The 19,964-nt window shown below is 52.8% G+C and overlaps 2 protein-coding genes across 5 annotated transcripts in view; both read left to right on the top strand.

Annotated features, from left to right (window-relative positions):
• ARID1A (AT-rich interaction domain 1A) overlaps positions 1-10,725 on the top strand; it is a 58,864-nt gene extending 48,139 nt beyond the window's left edge. For all 3 annotated transcript variants that reach the window (XM_065697570.1, XM_065697571.1, XM_065697572.1), the window contains 8 exons: positions 2,665-2,797; positions 3,155-3,327; positions 3,499-3,649; positions 3,808-3,939; positions 4,050-4,146; positions 5,927-6,800; positions 7,086-7,216; positions 7,720-10,725. In XM_065697570.1, coding sequence (XP_065553642.1) covers positions 2,665-2,797; positions 3,155-3,327; positions 3,499-3,649; positions 3,808-3,939; positions 4,050-4,146; positions 5,927-6,800; positions 7,086-7,216; positions 7,720-9,444 — 3,416 coding nt within the window. In that variant the 3' untranslated portion in view covers positions 9,445-10,725. The remainder of the gene's footprint in view (positions 1-2,664; positions 2,798-3,154; positions 3,328-3,498; positions 3,650-3,807; positions 3,940-4,049; positions 4,147-5,926; positions 6,801-7,085; positions 7,217-7,719) is intronic.
• Positions 10,726-12,870: 2,145 nt separating this feature from the next.
• Positions 12,871-19,891, top strand: PIGV (phosphatidylinositol glycan anchor biosynthesis class V). 2 transcript variants are annotated; one of them, XM_065697573.1, is made up of 5 exons: positions 12,871-12,942; positions 14,130-14,253; positions 15,857-16,010; positions 17,614-18,771; positions 19,512-19,891. In XM_065697573.1, exons 3-5 carry the CDS (start codon positions 15,924-15,926, stop codon positions 19,800-19,802), a joined length of 1,536 nt encoding a protein of 511 aa, XP_065553645.1. In that variant the 5' UTR covers positions 12,871-12,942; positions 14,130-14,253; positions 15,857-15,923; the 3' UTR covers positions 19,803-19,891. The 2 variants fall into 2 exon arrangements, with proteins under 2 accessions (XP_065553645.1, XP_065553646.1); XM_065697574.1 differs by lacking the exons at positions 12,871-12,942; positions 14,130-14,253 and adding an exon at positions 14,281-15,056.
• Positions 19,892-19,964: the final 73 nt, after the last annotated feature.

The raw sequence follows: 19,964 nt of genomic DNA on the forward strand, positions 1-19,964 counted from the left end.
CTAGAAATGAAGCTCCTTAAAATGCACTTCTGTTATTTCAAATGTGATGGAGTGCTCTGGTTTCTGAATATTTAAGCAGAACAATTCAGATGAGTTGAACAAAATCCCCCAAAACCCAACCAAAAAAGGAGGAAAGGTCCAGGCCGTCATCTTCAGTCTTCATTGCTTGAATTGCCAACACTTTGAGCTTCAATTTTCCAGTTTGTCTTATAAGTAAAACCTTCCGATGCTTTTTCTGGTCAGGAGCCTGTTCATGTGGGTGAGATAAAACACTGTCAGCTTTGAAGCTCCTGTAATGTTTGCAAAAAATGCCCCCCTGGTTCTGAAACCTGGCATTGTGTCCTGAGGAGTGGAATAATGAACCCTTTTTGGATTGTATTGCAGTTGTGTCTCAGCCCTGCTAAGCCCTCAGTCAACAGTGTGCTTGTCCGAATACCCTGTTGGCAGCTACATTTGTCTGTCTTCTCTGTTACAGAGTGTTGGTTTCTTTAAGTCCTAATTCATATCTTTTCACTAGTCAGGAAACCTGTCCCAGTGTAGCTTCAACCTTGGTGTATTCTGTAAGACAAAGCAACTTCTGTGTCATTAGACTAAACTTCTGTCTAAAGCGGTGTCTTGGTTCCACTTAACCGAGACCACAAATCCATCCCCGCTTTGTTTCCAAAACCGCTTTCTCGCCCCCCAGAGATGCTAGGCAATGGACCAAAGATGTTAAGAGCATGTGGAGTTTATTTGGAGAGGGCTGAGACTTTTCAGGAGCCACTTAAACCCTCCTGTAGCACTTGCTGCCTGTCAGAATGGGTTTGAAGGGGCATCAATTTTTATGTCGCTTCAGCTGACACGGAGCTGTATGGAGGTGGTGAGTCTGCCTTCAGGGCTGTGCTGCAGGTGATCTGCTTCAGCACATCAGCAGGAGGAATTTGCAGGGCTGCTCTCCCCGCTTGACTTAGTCTACAGGCTTGATTCCTGTGCTCTATGGTATTTTCAATGTAAACTGTTCTCTCCACTTGTCTTACTCCAGATTCCTGCCACTAGGAATATGCAGAGGCAGCACTGAAGCATGGTTGGTTGCTCTGATCCTTTAAGCCGTATCACTCAGCATGTTCATGCTTCTGTTTCACTTTCCTTTTCTTCCTCTCTCTTGCTCCTCTGGATGGGCAGACACAAAGTGCTCTCACAACCCAGAGCAGAGCATCTAAAGGCCTCTTGCAGGACAATCAGCTAGGTTCAACTCTTGGTGCTGGAGCTGTTTCCATGCATTCATAACCCTCAAAACCCAAAAGGGTTTTCAGAAGGGCTGGAGTGAACTGGGTGTTGCCTCGTGGGCACTCAGCACAGGTTTCAAACACCCTTCTTGGGTTCCTGCTCACAAACTGCAGTGTGTCCCCAGGGAGCCGTAATCAGTCTGCGCTGGGTTTTAATTCCCAGAGCATGGAACTGGCCCGGCTCCAACTGTGTGTAAATTTGTGAGTGGGAGGGACGCCGGGGGGGTGGGGACAAACACCAAATGGCAGCGACGCAGGGAATGTCTCCAGGCCTCTTCCTGCTGGTGCCAGCATCGCGCACACACAGAGAGCAGCCAATTCCTGCGGGAAGCGCGTGGAGCTGAACCCGCTGCCGAGGGAAGGAGGACGCCCGTGAATGAAGCTCCCCTCTGAGCTCACCTCTGCCCTTCCTTCTCCAGAGACCTCCCCGCGCTGGGAGGGAGTCGCAGGGAAGAGGACAGGGTGCCAGGAAGGTGGGGTGTAAACAAACATGCCCTGGATGTGACCTCGGAGGGTTTTAATGAATAGCTGAAATGAGTCATCAACCAGCGGGGCTGGGGCGAGGAGCTCGGGTGCTGGATGGGAACTCCTGGAAACACGAATTAAGAGGTCAGCTCCTGCCAGCTGCGAGGAGCGGATGAACCTGGGCTGCCGCTGTCACAGCAACGGTGGGGCAGAGGGGAGCTCCTGGAGCTCCCAGCACAGCTGGATTACACAGGATGGCCTGGGAGTTTTGATGAAAGCCTCCTTGGGAACTTGCTGGACGGGTTTTGTCATTCACTGAAAGATCCAGCATCGCCAGCATTCCCTGTTCCAGGAATCCTTGGGAGTGGTGCTTGAATTAACCTGCATGAATTAACCCCTCTGGAAGGGCAGAGCAGATGAAGAAGCCTTGTTCAGAGTTACTTGGTGGCTTCAGCTGATGTTGTGGAGTTTCCAGCACTAGAAAGATCATGAGATGTTTCATGAGAGAGCCGAAAGCCACCTTGCTGGGTAGAAAGAGTGTAAAGGTGATGGGTCAGTAGTCATCACTTGGCAAGAGGCACTGTATTCCCTGGCACATGGTGCACTGTAGAGCATCAGCCTTTGGAGCCAGATAGGTTGGACACCACAACGGTGTGCCACAGTGGTGGCAAAGGTGTGTAAATGGAATGTGGTTAAGAACGAAGAGATGATGAAAATGAACGTGTCCTCTTGGCTCTAGATCACTGTGTGTGGTTCTGGGAAGTCAGGCCCAGTGTGCCTTTGAAACGTTGAGCTCCTTGTACTCTCTTTGGCCATATTTCATCTGTCTCTTGAAGGACTCTTTGCTCTGTGCTCTTGAGGCTGATGTTCTGGGAGGTTCTGGGTTGCATCTGTAGGGTGCAGACGTGCTCACACCACGTTTCTGTTCTTGCAGCGGGTTCAGGCTCAATGCAGGGTCCTCAGACACCTCAGTCCACCAGCAGCTCCATGGCAGAGGGAGGAGACTTGAAGCCACCAACTCCAGCATCTACGCCACACAGTCAGATGCCTCCTTTGCCAGGCATCAGGTATGAAACCACTGCATCCTATTCCACTATGCTGGATGCAGAGTGTGAACATGAGGTTGCTCCTGGGTCATTCCTAAAGAAGGCTGCAGACTTGAGAATCTATTTTGATGGGGCTCCATGGCTTTGCTCCGATGTTAATGGCTCACAGCAACATTATTGACTCTGCATTTGTGTGTAAATAATCATTTTGGGTCTGGGGACAGTGTTGTAGAAGGATAGTTCTTCATGCCTCTGTTGGAGGAGTATGGCTGGCCCTTCTAGGGGATAGCAACATCTGAGGGGGAACGTGGGGAAAAGTATCCTGAGGATCACTATGGGCCTCTCTAATCCTGTTTTTGTGGGTTGTTCTTGAATCAGGAGTAACTCAGTGGGCCTTCAGGATGCCTTTGCAGATGGTAGTGATCCTACGTTCCAGAAACGGAACTCCATGACTCCAAATCCAGGGTACCAGCCCAGCATGAATACCTCTGACATGATGGGTCGCATGTCTTATGAGCCAAATAAAGATCCTTACAGCAGTATGAGGAAAGGTGAGGAAGTCCTTGCATGCTTTTCTCCCTTAAGCACTAATCCTTGTATCTGGCTGTATGCTGGAGTGTGCTGCAGGAGACTTTCTGCTTGCCCTTCTTCCCCAGAAGATGGCTTGTGTCTTTCTGAGGCAGAGGTAGACACATTTATTGGTTCTTCTTTTAATATTCCAGCTCCAGGAAGCGATCCCTTCATGTCCTCAGGGCAGGGCCCCAACAGTGGTATGGGTGACCCTTACAATCGTGCTGCAGGTCCAGGGATGGGTAACATGGCCATGGGACAGCGGCAGCACTATTCCTACGGAGGTCCTTACGACAGGGTGAGGTGGGTACTTCAGCCTGGTGAGATCCTGATTTGCTTGACTCACGTGAAATGATGACTTTCTCTTCGCTGCTGTGAGTTTGCTGATCATCCTTTTCCATCATAGGAGCAAGGGTGGATTTAAATGGTTGTGGGGGGGTTTTCCCTTTGTTTCCATGTAGGACGGAACCCGGCATGGGACCTGAGGGCAACTTAGCCACGGGAACTCCGCAGCCAAACATCATGCCTTCCACCCCAGAATCGGGGATGTACTCTCCCAGCCGCTACCCACAGCAGCAGCAGCAGCAGCAAAGGTCTGTGCGGGGTCTTGCCACAAACAGCTCTTCCCACTTAGAGAGCTCTGAGACTGTGAAAGTGAAGCGTGCATCTGATCAGACAAGTAATGCATCTGTTTCTCCTCCAGACATGATTCCTATGGCAATCAATTCTCCACTCAAGGCACATCCTCGGGCAGCCCCTTCCCTAGCCAGCAAACTACCATGTACCAACAGCAACAGCAGGTAAATCATCAGAAAGCCTCTGATGCATTTGACTGAGACATAGAAGAGTTTTATCTGTGCAGTTATGAAAAAGGGGGAAATGAAAACTCTTTGTGCTGTGTGTTTGCTTTCTGGAATGTGTAGAAATAAGTAACTTAAATGGCAGGTGGGGTTTTTTATCCCAGTTTCCGAAAGCTGAAGTTTTCATTAGTGTTTCCAGTGTTGGGTCAGCAAAACAACATTTGGAGAAGGGAGGTTGTGGTGTTTGCAGATGTGTGAGGTCAGGAAACTTCACTGGGTTTGTCTGCCCCTCTGGAACTTTCCGAGTCCCATCGTGTTCCTGTAACATTTGAGTTCCAAGGGATCTGCTGAGTTTGGTGTCGAGTTTGATCTTCTGGGGAGCTGTTCCAGGTGGATCCTTCTGCACAACCCAGGCCTCTTTTTGTTGTCTCTGCCTCCCTGAGCCTGCAGACAAAGGCTTCAGACCTGCCTCCACTCCATTGCCCCACTGCCTCCTACTCACTGTTCACAAAACACCGGGTTTGTTTCAGGACAGTTTGAATGAACATATTTCTCTTCCCATAATCCGTACATATGACTTGCTCTTTGTATCGGTGCCAGGACCCTGATAATTCCAAACCCGATGGTTTAGGGGAGTATAGAGAGGGCACTCGCTGAGCTGTGCTAAGAATAATTCCAACTGCTCTGCAGTTTGGCTCTGCAACCAGAGCCACGGGGCTCGAAGCCAAGAGTTTGAGTTACTCTGGTACTTGTCATCTTTGAAGCCCTAGAGCTCTGTCTGATGCCAGTCATGACCATGGAGCTTCTGAACAGGCTGTAGAGCATAGCCCCTTGGAGGCAAGAGAGATCTTGGAGTTCAGTTTTGTCTCAGCAATTCACTCTTTTCTCCATTTGCACTTAAAAGAAGTAGTGGGGAGAACAGTTCTCGCTCCTTTCAGTGATGCGTTTTGAAATCTACAGGAAGGGAGGAAGCAGGAAGTACAGCAGGTTTTAATGCATCTTGTTTGCTTCAGCAGAAACCCGTTTTCTGGGAAATAAAAGAGAAATAGGGCCTGATAAAATTCCTGGATATGAGAGGAAACAAGTGCGGGTGCACGGTTTGGTTTGTGGTGAACAGCAGCCCTGAGTCTTTCCTACAGGAAAGTCCTTTCTGTGGGCAGACTTCTGCCCCCAAGGCATCCTTGTAGAATCCACAAGGGAAGTACCCAGCCAGCCACAAGGAATTGGTTGTGGCTTGTAGATTTGAAAGACTGATCAGCCTCATGCTGGATATGGCTAACAACAAGACAACTCTTGCCCTCTTATAGGCCATGGAGCAGCAATACCCACTGAGGCCTGGATTGCTTGTTTCTAAGCACGTCCTGTATGGAGCCAGGCTGAGAACATTGGGGCTGTTCAGCCTGGAGAAGAGAAGCTGCGTGGAGACCTCAGAGCAGCTTCCAGTGTCTGAAGGGGGCTACAAGGATGCTGGAGAGGGGCTCTTCATCAGGGACTGTAGTGATGGGACAGGGGGTGGTGGGTTCAAACTGGAGCAGGGGAAGTTCAGGTTAGATTTAAGGAAGAAGTTATTTACTGTGAGGGTGGTGAGGCACTGGCACAGGGTGCCCCAAGAAGTGTTCAAGGCCAGGCTGAACAGAACCTTGGGCAACATGGTCTAGGGTGTGAAGTGTCCCTGCCCATGGCAGGGGATTGGAACTGGATGATCTTAACGTCCTTTCCAACCCAAACCATTCTGTGATCCTAAGCAATCTCATGGTGATGCCTTTTTTTTCCCCTGCAGAATTACAAGCGGCCGATGGACGGCAGCTACGGCCCCCCTGCGAAGCGACACGAAGGGGAGATGTACAACGTACCATACAGCGCCGGGCAGGGGCAGGCCCAGCAGCAGCTGCCTCCAGCACAGAGCCAGCAACCCAGCCAGCAGCAAACTGCACAGCCGTCTCCACAGCAGGACCTGTATAACCAGTATGGGAGTACATACCCTGCTGCTGACCGCCGCGCTGCCGGAGGGCCACAGAACCAGTTCCCATTCCAATTTGGCAGAGACAGGGTCTCGGCTCCCCCAGGCTCCAATGCTCAGCAGAACATGCCTCCTCAGATGATGGGGGGTCCCATACAGTCTACTCCAGAGGGCCCACAGCAAGGTGCCATGTGGCAGGGGCGCAATGAAATAGGGTACAGCTATCCAAACCGGCAGAGCACGGGCTCTGCGCCCCAGGGGCCTGCTTATCACGGAGTGACTCGAACAGATGACATCCTGCATTCAGACCAGAGGGTCAACCATGAGGGACCATGGCCTTCCCATGGGAACCGGCAACCTCCTTATGGTCCCTCTGCCCCCGTGCCCCCAATGACCAGGCCTCCCCAGTCTAACTACCAGACGGCCCCTAGCATGCAGAATCACATTCCTCAGGTATCCAGCCCAGCACCTCTGCCCAGACCTCTGGAGAATCGCACTTCTCCCAGTAAATCTCCGTTCCTGCACTCGGGGATGAAAATGCAGAAGGCAGGACCACCAGTCCCTGCCTCGCATATAACACCAGCAGCTGTACAGCCCCCCATGATCCGACGAGACATCACCTTCCCTCCGGGATCAGTAGAAGCAACGCAACCTGTGTTGAAGCAGAGGAGACGGCTGACAGCAAAAGATATCGGTAAGAGGAAACTCCAGCTTTCCTCCTTGCGCCTGCCCAGGGGAATGGGTGCTGCCATTACCCTTTGGTACTGCCAAGTGGAAGGGCTCTGGTGACTTTGAAAGAGGTCTAGTTGGGGTTTCAGACATCATTTTGGCATTGTCCACGTGGAGATTGCGGGTACATACAATCTGTACGTCACCTTAAACAAGCTTTGTTCTTCGTGGATCCAAAAAGCAGTATCAAGTATTTCCTTTTTTGTTTTTAAACTCCAGGAGCTGGAAGTATCATGTGTTTATGTTACAGGAACTCCTGAAGCCTGGAGAGTGATGATGTCTCTGAAGTCTGGGCTGCTAGCTGAAAGTACGTGGGCCTTAGATACCATAAACATCCTGCTCTATGATGACAACAGCATAATGACCTTCAACCTCAGCCAGGTGTGTGCAGATGCTCTCTCATGCAGGTCTTTGAAGTGCTAATTGTGTAGGGTTTTCTGTCAGCGAGATAGCAACAAGCAGCTCCTGCCCTTGTAGGGCCAGACCCCGGGATGTCCCTGGACCCGTGGAGCATGCCAGGTTGGAAGCGAGTATGAGGTCTGGGGAGCTGGGCATTGCTTAGTCACTGGCCCATGTAATTTATACTTTTGTTGGATATACAACCAAGAGCACTTGTGTTTGCAAAAGTGTATGTATGTGTTTGGGGGGTGGCTTGATGCTGACAGTCAGTACCTCGGTTTTGTCTTTTTCCCTTTCTCGGAGGGCAGAAAACTCTGCTTTGCTAACAGTTATTGCCGGCATGAAAAGAACCCAGTAATTGCGAGCACAGCTTAAATACTTAGCCCTTTATGCCCCGTTTCCCCAGTTACTCGCGTTGGCCTAAGTTGTTTTCTGATCACTGTTCTCTTCCTTCCTTCCCCTCCTGTTTTTCCTCTCTCTCTTAGCTGCCAGGCTTGCTGGAACTCTTGGTGGAGTATTTCCGGCGCTGCCTGATTGAGATCTTTGGAATCCTGAAGGAATACGAGGTGGGAGACCCAGGGCAAAGAACACTATTAGATCCCGAAAGGTTCTGCAAGTCTTCAGCTTCCTCTCCTGAAGAAGGGGAGGAGGATGATGAACCACGGAGCCTGAACTGTGAGGAGGAAGACGAGGATGAGGAAGAGGAGGAGGCTGCGTTTTCGAGCAAGGACAAAGTACCTCTAGAGAGCAGCGAGGAAAAACTAGTTAGTAAATTTGATAAGCTTCCAGTCAAGGTGGTGCAGAAAAACGACCCCTTTGTGGTAGATTATTCAGACAAGCTGGGGCGGGTGCAGGAGTTTGAGAGCGGGCTGCTGCACTGGCGGATCGGCGGCGGCGACACCACCGAGCACATCCAGACCCACTTTGAGAGCAAGACGGAGCTACCTTTGACTCACAAACGAGCTTCCTGCACCTCTGTCCTGAGGAAACGTGCAGCAGCTGAGAGCAATCCGAGCACTAGGGAAGGAGAGACTCCTCCATCCGACAGCTCCTCGGAGAAGAGGATAACTGCCACCATGGATGACATGCTGTCGGCACGTCCGGGCGCCTTGGCAGGGGAGGAGGAAGAGGTTAAAGCTCTGGAAACGGCGAAGGAAAGCAGCAAGTTTCCCTTTGGCATTAGCCCAGCTCAGAGCCACAGAAACATCAAAATCCTGGAGGATGAACCTCACAGTAAAGACGAGACACCCCTGTGCACCCTCCTGGACTGGCAGGACTCTCTGGCGAAGCGCTGCATTTGTGTCTCTAACATCATCAGGAGTTTATCGTTCGTGCCGGGCAATGACTTTGAAATGTCAAAACATCCCGGGCTGCTGCTGATTCTAGGGAAGTTGATTCTCTTACACCACAAGCATCCAGAACGCAAACAGGCACCCCTGACCTATGAGAAAGAGGAGGAGCAGGACCAAGGGGTGAGCTGCAACAAGGTGGAGTGGTGGTGGGACTGCTTGGAGATGCTGCGTGAAAATACACTGGTCACGTTGGCCAACATTTCTGGTCAGCTGGACCTCTCCCCTTACCCAGAAAGCATCTGTTTGCCTATCCTGGATGGACTCCTCCACTGGGCAGTATGTCCATCAGCAGAGGCCCAGGATCCCTTCCCAACACTGGGGCCCAATGCGGTCCTCTCCCCTCAGAGACTGGTTTTGGAAACACTCAGCAAACTCAGCATCCAGGACAACAATGTGGATTTGATTCTTGCAACTCCCCCCTTCAGTCGCTTGGAGAAGCTGTACAGCACCATGGTGCGGTTCCTTAGTGACAGAAAGAACCCGGTGTGTCGAGAGATGGCTGTGGTACTACTGGCCAACTTGGCACAGGGGGACAGCCTGGCAGCAAGAGCGATTGCTGTGCAGAAGGGCAGCATTGGCAACTTGCTGGGCTTTTTGGAGGACAGCCTGGCAGCCACGCAGTTCCAGCAGAGCCAGGCCAGCTTGATGCACATGCAGAACCCACCCTTTGAGTCGACGAGCGTGGACATGATGCGCCGGGCTGCTCGGGCGCTGCTCGCCCTGGCCAAGGTGGACGAGAACCACTCGGAGTTCACGTTATACGAGTCGCGGCTGTTGGACATCTCCGTGTCGCCTTTGATGAACTCTTTGGTTTCACAAGTTATTTGTGATGTACTGTTTTTAATTGGCCAGTCATGACAGCTGTGGGATCCGAGCCCCTGTGTGCGTGTGCGTGAGTGGAGAACTTAGAAACTGACTGTTGCCCTTTATTTATGCAAAACCACCTCAGAATCCACTGTCTACCCTGCGCTGTCCTGCTTCTCCCTTGGGGAATGATGTCCCCGTTCCCCCTCCCTTTCCCCTGCCCTTCAAATTTGTCCTGAATCCCTTATTAAAGGAGACAAAGTTCTGTCTACATAGAAGACTTTTTTTTTATTTTAACCAAAGTTACTGTCGTTTACAGTGAGTTTGGGGAAACGACTTTGCCGCGTTATCACATTGACAGGCACCACTTTCCTAACTGTTTTTAATGGTAAAACTCTTGAAGGACAAAAACAAACCCCAAGTGACTGCTGAACTCTGTGTGGTTTTATCGTTGTACATTCACAATCTTGCAGGAACCAAGAAGTTAACCAGTGGTGAACAGACCTTGTCCAAGGGAGGCCTGTGCAGTAGCGTGTAGAACTTCATGTACTGTACACCTTAAACTGTAAAACATACTGTAATAATGTCTCACCTGGAAAAAAAAAGAGAAAAAAGAGAAAAAAAAAAAAAGAAAAAAGCTGGCTCAGCAGCAAGCTGTAGTTTTTAAAAATGTTTTTAGTTAATGTTGAGGAGAAAAAAAAAAAAAAAGGCTTTTCCCCCAAAGTATCATGTGTGAACCTACAACACCCTGACCTCTTTCTCTCTTCCTCCTTGATTGTATGAATAACCCTGAGATCACCTCTTAGAACTGGTTTTAACCTTTAGCCGCAGCCCGACCGCTGCCACGTGTGTATATATATATGACGTTGTACATTGCACATACCCTAAGATCCCTCGCAGTTTTGTCCCCCTCTCCCTTCCCCTTTATAGTATGACGAGTTAAACGAGTTGATGACCTGCAAAAGCGAGACACAATTATTTAATCTCTTGCCAGACATCCCTCCCTGGAGGATGCTGTACAGGTCTCTGTGTATAAAGTCATTGCTGTCTCAGCAGCCAATCAACTTATAGTTTATTTTTTCCTGGTTTTGTTTTCTTTCTAATCGAGGTGTGAAAAAGTTCTAGGTTCAGTTGAAGTTCCTGATGAAGAAACACAATTGAGATTTTTCAGTGATGAATTCTGCATATTTGTATTTCAGACGATGTAGCTAAAAACTTGATGTAAATTCCTCCCTTTTTTCCTTTTTTGGCTTAATGAATATCATTTATTCAGTATGAAATCTTTATACTATATGTTCCACGTGTTAAGAATAAATGTACATTAAATCTTGGTAAGATGTTTGTAAGGGTTTTCTTTATTAGCAGAACGAGGAGGTAACCTCAGTGCTGTCAGGTCTGCTAGAGGTGATGTAGGCCAGCTCCTTACCACGCAGCAGAGAGGCCTTAAAGGTCCAGCGTGGTGCAGTGGTGCCTGGAGACCCTGGTGCTCTGGCTTCTTTCAGTGGTGGAGGTTTTGCTGAGTGCTGCCTAGGTTCAGGATTTGCAGCGTGAGGTGAAGCTATGGCAGGGAGGCTCGCAGTTCGCAGGGTTGGAAAGGCTGCTGCTCGCAAGGGAGGCGGTTCCCATCCAGCTCTGTAGAATGGAAAACTCCCATTCCCACCCATTTTTCACAATGTCTTGGAAGCGTGGTGAGAGTCGGGGTTTTCCAGCGGCCGGAGCTCGGCTGCCCTGCAGCAAACAGCCAAAGTTCAGGCTCTTCAGGTGCAAAGCTGCCCCTTCTCAGGGGTTAGGAAATGGTATTTTTACTTAGCCTAAAGCTTCATGCTCAGAGGATCCTAGAAGCAGGCTGGCTCCAACAAAAAAGTCAGTTAAAGAGAAGCTTTTTTAAAGGCAAACATGGTTTTTGTTCAGAAGATCTTGGTTTATCCTGCTGTAGTCCATTCTCAGGAAGCCCTCTGATCCCAGAGCCCTCCCTTGGCTGTGTTCCTTAAACTTCAGATTCCTGGCAATAATGGTGCCAGAACCTAACTAAAGTCTTCTCTGTAAGGTCTGTTTATCAGCAGGAATTGCAGGAGTTCTTTGCCTGGTAGAGGAAGAGTCCTTAAAATGCCTTTCGTAAGAGACAGGAACGGTGCTGGTGCTTCCTTGGCTTTCAAACAGACTGGATGGAAACCAAGTTGTGAGATACGAATTGTGCTGCACTTTGCCGGTCTGTGACAACGTTGTTGATTTAAGCCCATCATCTCTGATAATTCGGTTCTGTATTCCAGGAGCTCTGTTGCATCTGAATTAACATCATCATTTCACTTCTTTTCCTGAACAGAAGGGACCACAGCAGCACGGGTGATGAAGGTAACGTGAGCAGCTTCTGTGCTTGTCTTAACTGTGAATTGAGTCATAAGTGAATGCTGCACTGGGGGGGGAAACAACAGTCACACGTGGTGCCAGCCACCCACATCACCAGTGGGTAACAGCACAACCGGTTGATCCAAAGGGAGTAATTCTGCTCTCCCAGTGCTTGCCGGGACCATACACAGACCTTGTGTGCTTCTCGAATGGTTAAAACAGCATCAGTGAAGACGTAGTGAAGTGGGAAGGAGCCGTGCTCACTGTCATTGGGGAGTACTTTGAGCCACACCTGATCTCAGACTCTACTTGGCTGCCCCGAATGCATCAAATCCTCAATGCTTTGGCCTCCTTTGTACCTAGCGCTTTCCCTTTCTGCAGGCATTCCTTAAAAACAGGCCTCCCGTTGACCACAGCCCCGTTTCCAGGGGGAAAACTTGAGTTCTTCCCAAGCCACAGCCCTGATCACTAGCACTCCAGGACTCTGCCTTGAAGACTCGGTGCCTCCTTCCATTCCTGCAGCAGGTATGGTCAGGCTGACACTGAGGTGTGTTCTAAGCACAAAGCCCTGCTGCTCTTTGCCCAGCACTGTCATGCATTGCGCCGAGCCATGGCAGCAGCGCATGGGGTTGGCGTGAGAGCAACACTGCCTCCATCACCACGTGGAGGAGATCCCGAGGGAAACCTGCCCACCCTCGTGTACGAATAAGCAATTAATGTAATGGCACGCACTTACTCCCAGCCTATTGTTACGTGATGTGTTGCTTAATGCGTCTTGGCAAACGGCTCGTGCCAGTGCCGCAGCCGCCGCGGTTTGTGTTGGTGCCTCTCCAGCTCCACCACCTTCCTGCGGGCGGGCAGTGCCATCACCGACTGGTTTGGGTTGAAGGGGCCTCAAAGCTCGCCCAGCTCCGACCCCTGCCCCGGGCAGGGACCCCTTCCACTGGAGCAGCTTGCTCCAAGCCCCTGTGTCCAACCTGGCCTTGAGCACTGCCAGGGATGGGGCAGCCACAGCTCCTCTGGGCACCCTGTGCCAGCGCCTCAGCACCCTCACGGGCCCTTAACAAAGATGGCGCCGCCCATCCCGAAACACACACACGTGTTACCTGCCGCCACGTGACGCGGCGCGCGCAGCCCCGGAAGGGGCGGGGCCGGAAGCGGGCGGTGGGATGGAGCCGGCGCGGGAGCCGCGCGCCGGGCGCTCAGGTCGGGGGGGGGGGGGGGGGGGGGGGATGGGGCGGGGCCTCGCGCGCGCCGAGGGGGGGGGGGGGAAAGGGGCGGGGCCTCATTCCCCCTCCCCTGACAAAGGCCCCGCCCCCTTTGGAGCCCCCCTTGAGGGCCGGGCCGGGCCCGGCGCCGCCGTCGGGGCCCCGCGGGCTGTGCGGGGCAGCCTGCGCTGGGGGAGCGCGTCCTTGGCCGGCAGGGATGGAGCCGGAGGAGCTTTACGGTCCCCTCCAGTCCAAGCTGTGGTTCTGTGCCCGGGGGGTCCCACCCGTGCTGCGGGGAGCACCCCCACACCCCCCCCATCTCCACTCGAGCCCTCCGGCCGCTGTTAACCTCCGTCGGCGGCCGCACGGCGCAGGCCCGGCTCATCCCTGCCGTAGGGCAGGGACCCTGCGGTTCCATCCCGTCGGGTTTAATGCTGGTCCCCGGCTGCAGCGGCCTCGTCCCGTCGGGAGGGCGGCGCAGGGGTCCCGGGGCTGGCCTGAGCGGAGTTCGTGCCGGTGCCGTGTGCGGTGGCCAAGGCGGGAGGTGCGAGCGCACAGGGCCGTGGCCCCCATGCGCGGTCCTGCATAGGCCTGAGCCGGCTCCCGCAGCGGCTCCGCACCGAGCGGTCAGGTCCTGGCTTTGGCCCGCTTCTGCTCACCCACACGAGCTGTTGTCAGCGGAGGGAGGGGTGGAACTGCCCCCATTGCCTTTGCCTGGGGGGGAAGCAGCGCGGCGGCTGCGGCCTCCAGGCCCAGACCCCCCGAAACAAGCGCTGGGTGACCGCGGTTCCTAAAACTCAGCCGTGTTTCTGTGCCTTTGGTCGGGACGGGTTCACAGCGATAACGGGAGCGCCTCTTGACCCTGCCGCGCGTTGGGGGAGTACCGGGACGTGCCCGCACGTTTCCCGGCAGGAATCCCGTGCCCCAGCGTGCGCGGAGGCAGGAAGCGCCGCTGTGGCGAGTGCCTGCTGCCCCCGGCTGGCCAGCGGCCCGCAGTGCGCTTCCCGGCCCCCGCCGGGTTCCTGCTCATGTGCATCATTTCCACAGCGCCTGGTCCGCCGGGATCCGCATCCTGTCTTTAGGTCCCCCCCGAGAGCGAAGGGGAAGGCAGAGACACCTTTAATTACGGGTTTGCACCTTTTTAACCCACTTCTGCCTTTCTCTGTCCTCTCTCCGTTCGTGCAGGTGCTCCTTCAGGCAGCGCTTTTGGGGATGGAGCAGTTCCAGCCCTGACACCGTTCTCCAGCGGAAGGCTGAGGCTGACTGCGGGCTGCAGCTCTCTGTAGCCTTCCCCACGTGCTGTTATAAGGTGCGCTGCGTCGTGGTAGCAACAGGCTTGCTAAGCTGGTTGCTTTGAGCCTCTTTGGCACACTCATGCGAGGAGGCTTCTCTGTCTGCTCCTTAACAAGTGTTTCAGGCGCTGGGACTGTTTGTGCTGCTGTGCTTCAATAGGCTTTGCAGCTGTGAATGTGCTTTAATAGAATTTACAGCTGGGCCGAGGTATCCCCTGTCTTAAAATAACATTGCAGCTTGTGCCTGCCACCAGCTGCTTTGTCTGGAGCTGTGGATGCTCTGGAGCAAAAGGAGGACACAAGCAAAGCCCAAAGTCTTGTGTGTAGCTAAATAAGAAGCATAATCCTGTGGCTCGGGACTGCAACTACCAACAAGCATGTTCAGATCTTGGGTATAGTGCTGATGATGGTTTGCTTTCTGCTCCCTCATGCAGTTGTTAACCTGCTAGGGGTTTTTTTTCTTCCTTCACTGGTGAAATGGTAACAGGAAAACCTTGGAGTGGTTTTGGATCATGAAGTGATTTGTTTGGGGGTCTTTATGTGTTGTAAAGCCCTGGATCAAAAGGATGGCAGGTGGGAAATAGCGCAGGATGTGGTGTCACTGGAACCCAGCGAGATGTGGGCCTTCTGTTTCTCAAACTGAAAAGCAGTTGGTGGCTGGGGAACTAACGGAAGAAATGTGTTATCTTAAAGAGCTGCAAACAGATACTGCCTTCCATGGCGCTGGGCCAGGCACTTTCAGAGCTGGTCCCATGACATCAATCCAGGATATACATCAATGAAAGCAGGGGGACTCCACAAAGCACTTGAAATCTTGCAGGTGAGGTTTGTAGGGAAGAGGTGGACAAGAGCTGCCTGAGCACATGTGATTTGCTTAATAGGCAGATGCCCTCACCCCAGAGTCCAGGACCCCTGCCAAGGTACTGGAATACTGAGAGTGGAGTGGTGCGAATGTCACGTCCCGGAGATGCTGCTGCTGCTGGATGGAAGGGCTGGGGGGAAGCACCTCAGCCTCGCTCCAGTGGAGCTTGTGGTGTCGGTGCCATGGAGGCAGCTGGATAAAGCTGTCCTTGGCTTCCCAGGGCAAACACAGGGCAGGGAGCAGGAGGAGGTGCGAGCGTGTCTGGCATCACCCACTCAGCAGCTGCTCACACAGATGTTGCGCTCAGAGGCCACATTTGAATCCTGTCTCTATTCCAAAGAAAAGCCCTGACACAAGCCCGGGTTTAAATCCCCTTCAGCACACTGGAGCCTGAATGTGTGTGTAGACGCTTGGCAGGGGCCTGGCGTGAGGTGCTGGTGTTTCTGCTGAGGCAGCTGCCGAGGAGGCCTGTCTGTGTCTGGGATTTACATTGGCCTGTAAGAAACGGGCTGAGAGTCATGAGTCACCTCTCCCCTCTGCATCCTGGCCAGGGTTAAGAAGTCAGCATTGGGTTTTATTAATAGGAACAATATCAAAGAGGTCTCCTGCATCATCTCCCAGATCTGTGATCTCCTTCATAAGTGACTTGTTCATATAGATTTGCAGCTCTTTGAAGTCCCTAACAGTAACTAAAGGCACATCACTTACTAACGTGGCTGAAACACCTTTCTGTGTCTGTCCTCCGTTTATCAATTCAGGTTTCCAAACCCAGAGGGAGCATTCCCATGGCACCGGTGACCTACTGAGGCAGCTTCAGAGCACAGGATGGAGGCGGTGAGCAGGACAGACCCCCACCTTCGCGAGGTGGTGCGGTTTGCGGTGCGCTGCAGAGCCCTGACCCTTCTGCTGCAGGCAAGTCTCCTGTTCCCAAGCCAAAGCTGCTGTGACATCCATTGTTTGCTGCTCCCAGGCTTCTCTTTTCAGTGTGCTTTGAGCTGGCTGGTTCTGCCTGGTTGGGAAACAATCTCCTGTGGAGAACCCACAGACCAGCTGCATCCACAGGGGCAGGTTGCTGTGATGTAAAATTACGTCCATGTAACACGTTTTCATGCTGCTTTGCAAGAGGCCGAAGTCTCTGTTTATCCATAGAAAAGGAACAAGAATCTCCTCCTGTGCGTTCCTTCTAAGTCTCATTTCCAGAGACATCCTTCTCTGAGCATGAGAAAGCTTGGTTGCTCACTCCATCCATCCTACCTGTGTGTACCAAGACAGGCAGCAGAGTCAGGCTGCAGCCATGGCCCTCCTGAAGCAACGTCAGCCTGAGAAAGATGGCTTTAACCTGCCCGAGGGGAGACTGAGATGAGCTCTTAGGCACAAGTTCTTCCCTGTGAGGGTGCTGAGGTGCTGGCACAGGGTGCCCAGAGAAGCTGTGGCTGCCCCATCCCTGGCAGTGCTCAAGGCCAGGTTGGACACAGGGGCTTGGAGCAAGCTGCTCCAGTGGAAGGGGTCCCTGCCCGTGGCAGGGGTCGGAGCTGGAGGAGCTTTAAGGTCTCTTCCAACCCAAACTGTTTGCTGATTCTCCAAAAGCTGGTCAGCAGCAGCAGGGCTCCCAGCCAGCTGGCAGGTTGTGGCAGCCCCACTCACCACAGGGTAGGACGGAGTGCAACCATCAGCTGAGAGGAAAGACTCCGTGGTACAATGCCAGAGCCCTGGTTAGACCAGATGTGTGCTTCATGGTAAACCAGTGCCTTCGTTATGTCTTTTAGTCTCAATTTGTTCAGTGTGGCCTTTTTTCTCTGCCAAGGCTGAACTCATTGCAGGGGACTCATCCCAATCTACATGTAGTTAAGCTACAAAACTTACCATCTGAGGTTTTGGGGGATTTGGGGGTTTTGAAGCATGTTTTCCTTTGGCACTACATTACAGTGCATTAAGTTAGATGCTTCCTATCTCATGGACTTTCTGGGGTTTCTCTCACCTTTTAAAACATGGCCGGCACCACAAGCTCCTGGAGGCAGAGGGTGTGCATTCGGCTTCCTCAGCTCCAGAAAGCAAACGCCAAGCTGCAGAGGAGATGGGCATCTAGAGACTAGAGGTGGGGACTGGGAATCATCTGCTGTCTTCTGCATCGGTTTGCTCTGGGGAAATCTTTTGTCTCCTTTCCCTTGTATGTCATCAGGGACAATAATGCCATGTGCAGTAGAACAGGAGGCTCCCCAGTGCTGCAGAGGTACCTGGAGTGCAGTATGCAGTTAGATATGCCTGAGCATGGGGTTGAGCATCTTTCCCTGTCCATTTCCATAGGGATTCATGCTGGGTATGTTCCACAACTTTATTCAGATCAGATGTAAGTGCCGCAAGAGGTTGTGTTAGCACCTTTTCACAGGTATCCTCACCACGGAGCCCCTCAGCCTGGCTTCTGTGCTGTTTCTGTCCCCTTGAAACCCAGGAGTCCTTCCTGCTTAGAGCTTTTGGTAGGGTCCATGCTGGACTTCAATCCTCTCTTCTTTTCTAGGCTCTCTTCAACCTCCTGATCCCAGATCACGCTGCAGACGCCTTCTCCCCGCCTCGCCTGTCCCAGCCTGGCCTGTGGGACGTGCTGGTGGAGCAGCTGCTGGGAGGGCTGTCGCGCTGGGACGCGGAGCACTTCCTCTTCATCGCCGAGCGCGGTTACCTGTACGAGCACAACTGTGCCTTCTTCCCACTGTACCCCCTGAGCCTGCGAGCCGTGGCCGAGGGGGCTCTGTGGCCCCTGCGGTGGCTGCTGTGTGTGCGGAGCCGCCTGCTGCTCTCAGCTGTGCTGCTCAACTCCCTCTTCTCTGTCCTGGCAGCCGCTGCCCTGTATCAGCTGGGCTGCCTCGTGCTGCAGTGTCGCAGGGTGGCTTTCCTCGCTGCCATCCTCTTTTCAGTCAGCCCTGCCAATGTATTTATGGCAGCTGCTTACTCAGAGAGCATGTTTGCCTTCCTGGCATTCAGTGCCATGTGGCAACTGGAGAAGGGGCAGAGCTGGCTCAGTGGACTGCTCTTCTCCCTTGCGGCTGGGGTGCGTGCCAACGGGCTTGTTAATGCTGGCTTCTTTCTCTACTCCTGCAGTAAATGCTTTGCCCTCCAGCTCCAGGTGGGTTCAGGGTCAGTAGGAAAGCTCCCTCTGCTGTGGAAGCAACTCCTCAGCGTGGTATCTTCCGTGGTTCTGATGTGTGCTGGGATTTTTCTACCTTTTGCTTTATTTCAGTATTATGCCTATGTGAGGTTCTGTCGTCCTGGAACCAACCTGGAGCAGACTGTTCCTAAGCCACTGGTCCAGCTGGCTCTGGAAAAGGGCTATTCTCTGGCAGCCCCAAATGGGGTTAAACCCCCTTGGTGCTCCCAGCAGGTCCCTGTGGCCTATTCCTATATTCAAGGCACTTACTGGAATGTTGGCTTTCTAAGGTATTTCGAGCTCAGACAGATACCAAATTTCTTGCTTGCTTTGCCTGTCACGCTTCTGGGCTCATGGGCTGCCTGCACTTACATCAGTGCAAACCCGCGGCACTGCCTAACTCTTGGTTTAGAGAGAAGAAAGAGCGAAGAGGAGGATAAACCAGGAGCTGGATTTTGCTGCCTCTCTGTCTTCGTCTATGTGGTCCATGCCACGGTCCTGCTGGCATTTGGGTTCTTCTGCATGCACGTGCAGGTAGGACGTTGGTAGCAACACACAGGGGTGATTTCTCAAGGGGAATGTACCCCGGGGGTTGCAGCAGTGACCGTCACAGCCCGAGCGTGTCCCAGCTGCAGGAGAGCACAGGGCAATGCAAACCGAAAGCTTTGCCCTTCCTCCTTAGGAGCTGCCTGCACAGGGAGTTTCCAAAGTAAGAGTTCCCAAGGGAAGCTTGCCAGGTCTTCAGTGTCGTGAGGATGCTGGGATGGGGATCAAAGGGTCCAGCTGGTGTTGGGTGGTGTTTGACACGTGTGTAAGGCCACTGCTGGAGGACAAGGCTTGTTGTATCGGGCTGAGCTTAATGGATGGCAATGAAAGGAGCCAGAACCTGTCACTAGTCCCTGTGGAGTGTTTGTCGGTCTTCAGAACACTGCTAGTGGCACTAAAGGCTGAGTGTTCCGCTGAAAAAGCAGTTGAAGAGTGAGGTTCAAGTCTCCCCTGAAGCTGCAGCCTCTGCTCCGAGCTGTTCAGCAAGGAGTGACAAAAAGCCTAAACCCTGGGGACCACTTGACTGCTTACACAAACGTTGTTATAGCTAAAGCAGGTTGAGCTGAGAGGGGTTTGATTTCAGTGTACTGAACCTCCACACCAGGAGTATTTCAGCCCCCCTTGTCAGCAGCCTGAGGCAGGTTGGTGGCTGCTGCCGTGCCTCAGTGCCAGGGCTGGTCACAGGCAGAGACCTGCAGCGATGTGATTTGTGCTCTGCTTGTTCTCAGGTGCTGACCCGTTTGCTCCACTCCTCCTCTCCCATCCTGTACTGGTTCTCCGCTCACCTCCTTCAGGAATACGAACCTTTGCTCTGGAGCGAAGGGACTGATGATCAAACCTCTGCACCTCGCTATGAGGAATCTCTTCAGGGTAAATCTGGTTCCTGTGCGAACCCCGTGGTGAGGCTGCTGCTGAACTGCAGATCCATCACCCCGCTCAGCAGATGCATCCTCGGATTCTTCCTGTCCTACTGGCTGCTGGGGCTGGTTCTGCACTGCAACTTCTTGCCGTGGACATAGCGCGGGCGTGTTGGTGCAGGCTGGTTGTGGGGCAGCAGCGCTGGTCACAACTGAAACCCGCTTGTTGAAGAAAGCCTGATGTACGTGTAGTGATGCTGTGGTCTCGGTTACAAAGGAGTTACTCCTCAGTAGGAGCGTGCAGAGCCGTTGCTGCGTCCAAAC

The sequence above is a fragment of the Lathamus discolor genome, chromosome 18 (genome assembly GCF_037157495.1).
Source record: "Lathamus discolor isolate bLatDis1 chromosome 18, bLatDis1.hap1, whole genome shotgun sequence".
Classification (NCBI taxonomy): Eukaryota; Metazoa; Chordata; class Aves; order Psittaciformes; family Psittacidae; genus Lathamus; species Lathamus discolor.